General features: G+C 34.1%; 1 protein-coding gene across 1 annotated transcript; it reads right to left on the bottom strand.

The window, feature by feature from the left end:
* On the bottom strand, nucleotides 1-4,200 carry LOC131647163 (mitotic checkpoint protein BUB3.1). The gene is made up of 8 exons (XM_058917077.1): nucleotides 3,894-4,200; nucleotides 3,664-3,794; nucleotides 3,498-3,580; nucleotides 1,796-2,062; nucleotides 1,408-1,483; nucleotides 1,217-1,297; nucleotides 408-587; nucleotides 1-325 (listed from the first exon to the last, which is right to left on the bottom strand). Exons 1-8 carry the CDS (start codon nucleotides 4,008-4,010, stop codon nucleotides 238-240), a joined length of 1,023 nt encoding a protein of 340 aa, XP_058773060.1. The 5' UTR covers nucleotides 4,011-4,200; the 3' UTR covers nucleotides 1-237.
* Between the last annotated feature and the right edge of the window lie 3,238 nt (nucleotides 4,201-7,438).

Genomic DNA, 7,438 nt, shown 5'->3' with positions numbered 1-7,438 from the left:
CGATACTATGAGAAGCATAACAATAACAGCAATAGTCACCCCGGTCTTTACAACATTGCAACTATTTACAATGAAGGAAAACTCAGACAAATAAAACATAAATGCCAAAATGTCAACCAACACGTGTCTAGAAATTTGTTACCATGATGTTCACACGAAATATATGAACAAAGTACACAGTAAAAATATGCTAAAACAAATTCCTATTTTTCAAAATTACTATCAGAAACCAGTGAATCAAGCTGTAGGATTGGGAAAGGCTTTGGGTTTTGGCTTCACCTCAATCTCATTCACACTGCGAACATAGATAGCATCCTGTTCTTGTCTGCAAAAAGAAATAAACACAGGTTATAAGTTATAACCAGATAGAGTGTGTGTTTGGGGAAAATGGGAGGATAAATGCTTACGGTTTGGGTCCCTCCTCGAATGTGTAACTTGATGCAACAGCCAGGAGACGGCCATCTCTGCTAAATGAGAGTGCAGCAATGCTAGTTGGATACTTTGAATACTGATACAGCCTCTTTTTGTTGTTTCCGTCCCATACATTAACAAAACCATCACAACCTCCTGTGGCGAATGTACCATATCTGCATGAAGATTTTCTCATCAGTGGTTCGACATAATATTAACAAAACTGTATGGGGCCGTTAGTCTGTTGTTACTGTTCGTAATAAATTAGTTAGAGACAGTTGGGTTGACAGCTGTAAATTAGTTACATTGTTGTATATGCTGGCAACTTTTTCATATTTTAAATCAAACCCCATCGGTTTCTTATTCGAGTGTAACTTATAATATCACCAACGTCATCTTTGGTGCATTGAATGATACAAATCATATAATGGTACTGAAAATACTGATGAGAGAAACTTGTTAAACAAATAAGCAAGCATTTTCAAGATGCATCTCATTTCAAACACATCACTTGCATATGACATTCAAAGCATCCCCATACATTTTCTATCTTTGATTTTTATGGTACCGAGTTACACAATAATTGGTACAAGCTAAGAGATTTTTGTTTCCTGACTTAAGCCATTGATGTAATTACCAGTATTCATCATTTACACTCAGAAAATAAAAAGCTGATATCAAGAGATTAGTTTATTTATTTAACCTACTAAAACCACCATTCGTTTTAAACTTTAACCTTCTTTAGCAAGCTTGTTAATTAAAGAGACAAGAAAATTTGCTAGACAATGAACTTCAAAATACTTACATGGGATGGAATGCCATGGCATTTACAGGATAGACGATATCCCTTCCAGCTTCAGATTTTCTGTGACACTTAAAAGCATACCTGTATATAGTTTAGAAGCAAATGAGGTATTATAAAGACAATAAAAATGAAGTAGAAAATAGCAGATTTGAAGTGGTAGAAATGATAAGCATTAAGTTAAAAATCAATACTTCTTTGCCTGGCTAGCTTCAGAGAGGTCAAAGAATTCCATTGCAACCCGCCCTTCAACAGAACTAAGTGCATATCCTGCATAAAGCCAAAAGTACGTGGAATATGAATATCAAGGCAAAGAAACACATCACAAAAATCAGTGCCATCACTAGAATCTATTACGCAACATGAAAAAGATATGAATTAATAGTATTCAAGAATTTACACATTAGTATCCTCTTCTGATCAATACCAGTACTCATACATAAACAGTAATTAACGAATGGGGTATAAGCAAACGCAAACCCACATTTGATAAAGACTGTTACTGAGATTTATGAAACAAAACAAAGTTCAAACCGAAACTATAGCAAATTATTCCACAGTTACACATACACTAAAGTTTACCTGTTCCATTTGGGTAGCTGCGTACACATCTGGTTTGATATTTCAATGAAGATTCCCTCCGTTGTTCAGGCAGAGACATGTTCCTCAAGTCATAAACATTAACATGTCTTCCAGCTGTTGCTACAACAAGCCGATGTCCAACAAGAGATAGAGAGTAAACACGCTCAGGCTGTGGATATGTCCCAACAAGAGTACGCTCCTGTCCGCTTGCACCTCTAGGGTCCCAACATTTTAGGGTTTTGTCCCAACTACCAGTGATCAATTGCCCTATAATGATGGATAAGTTAAAAGGTAGCTGATTGCAAATAATCAAACTTTGACCAAATAAGGGGAAAGCCTTGTCCTTGTCATGGATAAGTTAAGAATGAATGATGACTCCTTTGAATGAAAATAACATTATTCAACAGAAATTTATGTTAATAGAGAATGATAATCAACATATAAAACCAGATAAGTTATTATTCTTGGTTTTAGATTTTATTCTCAAGGCACATTTTACGAAAAGACACATCACAAACTGCATCTAGTACACTACATCTACAATCCTTACTTACCATTTCATATATCTGAGACATGTATTTTTGTAATTGCAATGTTTATGTCATGAAATGAACATATAGTTACTAGAAGTCAACCCATTGGAATTTTCACTGTAAGAACAAAATCTATCTATGCTAACCCCATGGTAATAGTTGACTAGTGTCCTCAAGGAACAAAGTTCAATTTCCCTCCCAAAATGATTCTAAAATGATCATTGGTGTCACTTAAATTAATAATATTCCTCTCCTTCCCTATTTCTTTTAAAAGGATGAACTATAGTAACTAGAAGCAAACACAATTGAGTTTTCATTACAAAAGTGAAATCAGTTTTTGCTACCTAGAAAGTAATACACAAACATGTTTACAAAAGGCATAATGTAGAAAGACAAGGGTAGCCCAAACCTATGCTTTCAATAGCACTGCCATAGCAGAATATCACAGCGGTGGTAGGATCGGGTGTGATGCTTTCGGCCTGCAGCCCACTGTAAGCAATAGTGGTTGCTGCGTCTGCTAATTGCAGCACCAAACCACCACCGCATCTGTTATATGGATTTTGGGGCAAAATTCTTCAAATACTTAATTTAGAAACCGTTGTCTTTTTTATATGGGTATATAAATGTCAGCTCAAACCATCTGAGGGATAATGTTCTGTAATTCATTCTGATATGTTCTTGGTCAATGTTCACACAATCAATAGTTTTATTGCTTTGTACTTTAGGCTATTTAATTATTAAGTATGATGATCTCTTTAATCTTGTGTATTTTCTATTTTTTAGTATTTATGTTTACTTTGTAAATTGGTTTGTAGTCTTTGTAATAGTGGCTACCCCTCTCAGCTATAAAATCTAAGGAGATAGGTACTACTTGACGGTTTATGGGATTAACAACATGGCCTCAAACAAAGCTGCACACGAGTGGATAATCAACTTGAGACTAAAGCATTCTTTGATAGAATCGGAAAAACACATACTATCAAGTAAACTAATACAACACATATGTTCGCCTACACAAATGCGAGTGCAAACAAATTTGGATATGTTTTAAAACATCTAGATTAATTGCATAACTGAAAATGTTTCCGGAATTTCCATACCGGTTACATGTTTTAAATAAATGTATAATGCATAACAAAAAAAGAAGATTAAAAAGGATAAACTGAAACCTGCGGCATAGGAATACTCTACACAACGAACGGGAGCATCATGCTTTCCCAAAATATCCTCTTTCCCTGTGGCGAAAACGAGCCTGTAAAGAAATCCAAAAGAGGAAATGAGTGAAACTAAAAATGGATCTGAGAAGTAAAAACGTGAACGGAATAACGAACTGACCGTCTGACAGTGTTATCGGAGGAGGCACTAAATCCGGAAGAGTCATCATGGAAGCAACAGTCAAGAACGGGTCCGCCGTGGAGAAACTCTCCTCTAAGCACATTTGCGCTTGCGTCATACAAACGCACAGTCTACAACCAAATTCAAATTCAAATTCAAAATGAAATTCAAATGTGAAAGTGAAGAATGATTCGAAAAAGGAAGACGAAGACGAAGATGAAGAATATTACCTTGTCCCATGAGGAAACGAGAAGATGATCACTGTGATTAGAGAAACGAATGTTGGAGATTCCGTCGGACGGAGGATTGGTCAACTCTCGACCGGACACTACTGGTGTTGTGGCCATGGTTCTGCTAGCTAGGGTTTCCAAACGGAACTTTCTTTTGAAATTTTTTTATTTAATTTTGAATAAAGAGGTGAGGTAAACACGGGGTGTTAGTTTGTTTTTGTTTTATTTTTCTGTTTGGATTCGAAATTTCAAAATTCACGCGAGGGAGGGACGCTACAACTGAACTTGATGATGATGCATTCTTCGGTTTTTCATTCATTTTCTTGCTTAGCTAATTAATGTCATTTCAAATTCAAAATGGATGCCACCCCTCATGGACCAACCCGGCCCGTTTTGACGAAAGTACCAACTTAGTGAGGCTTATTTTTGGGGCCGATCTACTATTCTCACTCCCTCTTGTCATTCATACCCCCGTTTTAAATATTTTACAATAATACTCGAATAATCCATACCTACACAGTACACTCAACAAAAACAAACTTGAAAGTTGAAACTCCATCCTATTTTGTCATTGATGATGCTGCAGTCAACTGAGGGCGTCACACGCTCACACACCATAGTACAAGACATACACTTGTGTTTCCAAACTAAAACAATATAACTCTACTATTTCAATGCATATATTTTCTTTTACTACTAGTATTATTACCTTTTTTTATCAACATATTTTAGAAACTAAGGATAGTTTAAGAATTTTCTATTTCTTATATAATGGTAAAAGTAATTACAAAACTGTAATAATATTTTAATTTTTTAATCTGTTTTTATATATTTGAAAAAATAATAAATTATAAATTGGAAGGATATATACTTAATTTTGTAAAGAAACAATAATAGTGAAATCAAAAATAAAAAAATAAAACAAAATATGTTTACCAAATTTTTCTACCCTTGATAGAGGATTATTTAATCGAGTTTTTGTTTAAAAATGTTTTGAGATTGTAACAGATGAGTTCGAAGCGTCAGAATAGCTCTGGACAAAGTTTTGTTTTTGTCGATTGATTAGCAAGTATTAAAATGCATTAAAATCAATTTCCTTTTGGAGCCAAACCTCTAGCCAATAAATAGAGGTCTCTTCCCTCATTTCAAATCATCCAAAATTGTATTTCACACCTCTCTCTCTCTCTCTCTCTCTCACACACACACACACACACACACACATTTTAGCCGAAGTGCCTTTTCAAGAAAATTCTTTTGTGAGTGAGGATAAGCTGTAATTTTGGAAGGGTAGATTTGTAAGTTCACCAAAGAACTTTTATTTATACCTTGGTTGGATATTTCTATTTATGGATTACTTGTTTGGGTTCAACATTAAAAGCTTTTAATGTCGTAAAAGTTTTGGTTTGGGGATTGTGTGATCAAGCCCTTGTTTAGGTTCGACATTAAAAGCTTCATAAGATTCAAGATTAGTCTGGTATTAAAATATCTTAGGCTATTGGTTAGCCCGTGGCAAAACCAATTTTTAAGGATTGGGAGCTCAACCCGTGTTAAAATTTCACAAAATTGGTTTAGAAGCTTGATGACTAATCGCTCCAAGATTCTTGTGAAAAGGAGACTAACTGCTTTGATCCACCGTTTGAAAGGAAGACATCAATATTAGGAAGAGACATGAAGAATCTTCTTTCATCGATGAATAAAATATGCTTAAAGGAATTCTACGAGACAAATATTATTCTAGATTCTAAACCATCTTAGGCATAATTGTTTATAATGAGTAGTCAATTAGTGGAAGAAAAATGATTAATTGAGAGAAAGTATCCTAGGTTTTAAGGAATCAGTGAATTATTCTAGATAGAAATAACCAAAACTAGAAACTCAAAAGAAGAATGTAAATGATGTGACTCACTTATAAAGGAAGTAATTGATTTACGTGAAACCATAGGAGAGTTTACCCAAGGGAAAAAGAAGCTTGACCTGATCTTATCAAGTCAAAGATCTTCCATAAACAAAAATGGATTATGATTTAAAAAAGATAGAAAACCTAAGAAAGGTATAAATCATGAGGAAAAAAGTGTTCGGTTTATAAATGCACACACTGTGAGAGAATAGGTCATTTATAATCTTTTTGTTTTGATAAACTGAAAAGATCAAAAGATAACAACTTTAGTTATTCTAGAACTACTGCACCCAGGCTCAAGTAAATGTGGGCACCAAAAGATAAACCTTGGTATTTTGTTGTATGCTTTGCATCTCAAAGCTTCAAGAGAATTATCAATGAACTTCTACAAAGCAATAATATATTTCTAAGTATACAATATTTATAAAGGCTCTGATACGAGATGAACGATAATGACACATATCAACCGTTGTGATCACAACAAGGTGTTTGAGAATATATTAAAGTTTATGATCCTTAGTGTTCAATTAAATGGACATGTTTGTAGTGGATTTGTTCACTTTTGTTGTTGATGCCAACTCTTGCACCCAACGATGTGTAGAGAAGGATACGCTATAATATGATGTGTGCTTCCCTTTGAGGAAAATATTTATCAAGATTTCTTGATAAAACAGCTATACATTATTTCAAGGTTGAAATAATCGAAAAACTCTGATTAAACCCTAAAAATAATGAATTTAATGTTTGAGTGTCTCAATAAATTATGTTTCTAACCCAAAAAATAAGTATTCAACTGTTTTTATAGAAAGTGGTGCAAATAATGACATATGGAATTGTAGAAAAGTGAAAAATCTATCTTAAGGTCCAACGTGCACCAAAGAGGCTGAATTTCGTAAACCCAAACTATTGGCACATTATAGCAATCGATTGGAAAAGTTCGGCACACATATTTTCAAATAAAACCCAAACCAAACTTGAGCCTTGAGCAAATCAAATCCCAACATTAATAAAGATTGCACATAATCTTGAAAATATGGTTAACTATTCTATTAGATCCTTTAGCCAATCGATTAGCACACTTAATTTGGAAAGATTTTGATTTGATTTTCAATATGCACAATATGCATTGGATGCTTTCTAGGAATACACAATCAAATATTTGTATGGAACACTATAAATAGGTATGTTTCCTTCACTATTTCTTGCATCTCATTCATACCTTTTTGTATCTTTTCTTGTGCGAGTTCCCCTGTCATAAGTATCATCATGGTATCCTCAAGGCAAAAATACAAAGAAACACCAAGAAGAGATATTATCACAGCCATGCTAATAAGTAGCAAACAAGATGAAAAGATGATTCTAGAAAATAAGGTAATGAAACCACGATATATGGAAGAAACCTTCATGAGAGGCTACAAGCCATATTCAGTATTCACACATCTATCAAGCCTCTTTGAGAGCATTATTTACTAAGGTACCAGATAAAATCTACCCAAATATGGATAAGGAATTTTACTTAAACATTCATGTGTTTGGAAAAACTTGACATCATCAGTAAAAATGTAAGAATCATGGTCCTTAGAGAATGATTTGGTAAAATGTTTGAAATACTCTTAATAGGAACATCCTACAAGTCAGACAGGACCAT

Source organism: Vicia villosa, linkage group LG2 (assembly GCF_029867415.1).
Source record: "Vicia villosa cultivar HV-30 ecotype Madison, WI linkage group LG2, Vvil1.0, whole genome shotgun sequence".
Classification (NCBI taxonomy): Eukaryota; Viridiplantae; Streptophyta; class Magnoliopsida; order Fabales; family Fabaceae; genus Vicia; species Vicia villosa.
Note: the sequence above shows the minus strand (reverse complement) of the source record. Positions and strands in the feature narration are given on the sequence as shown.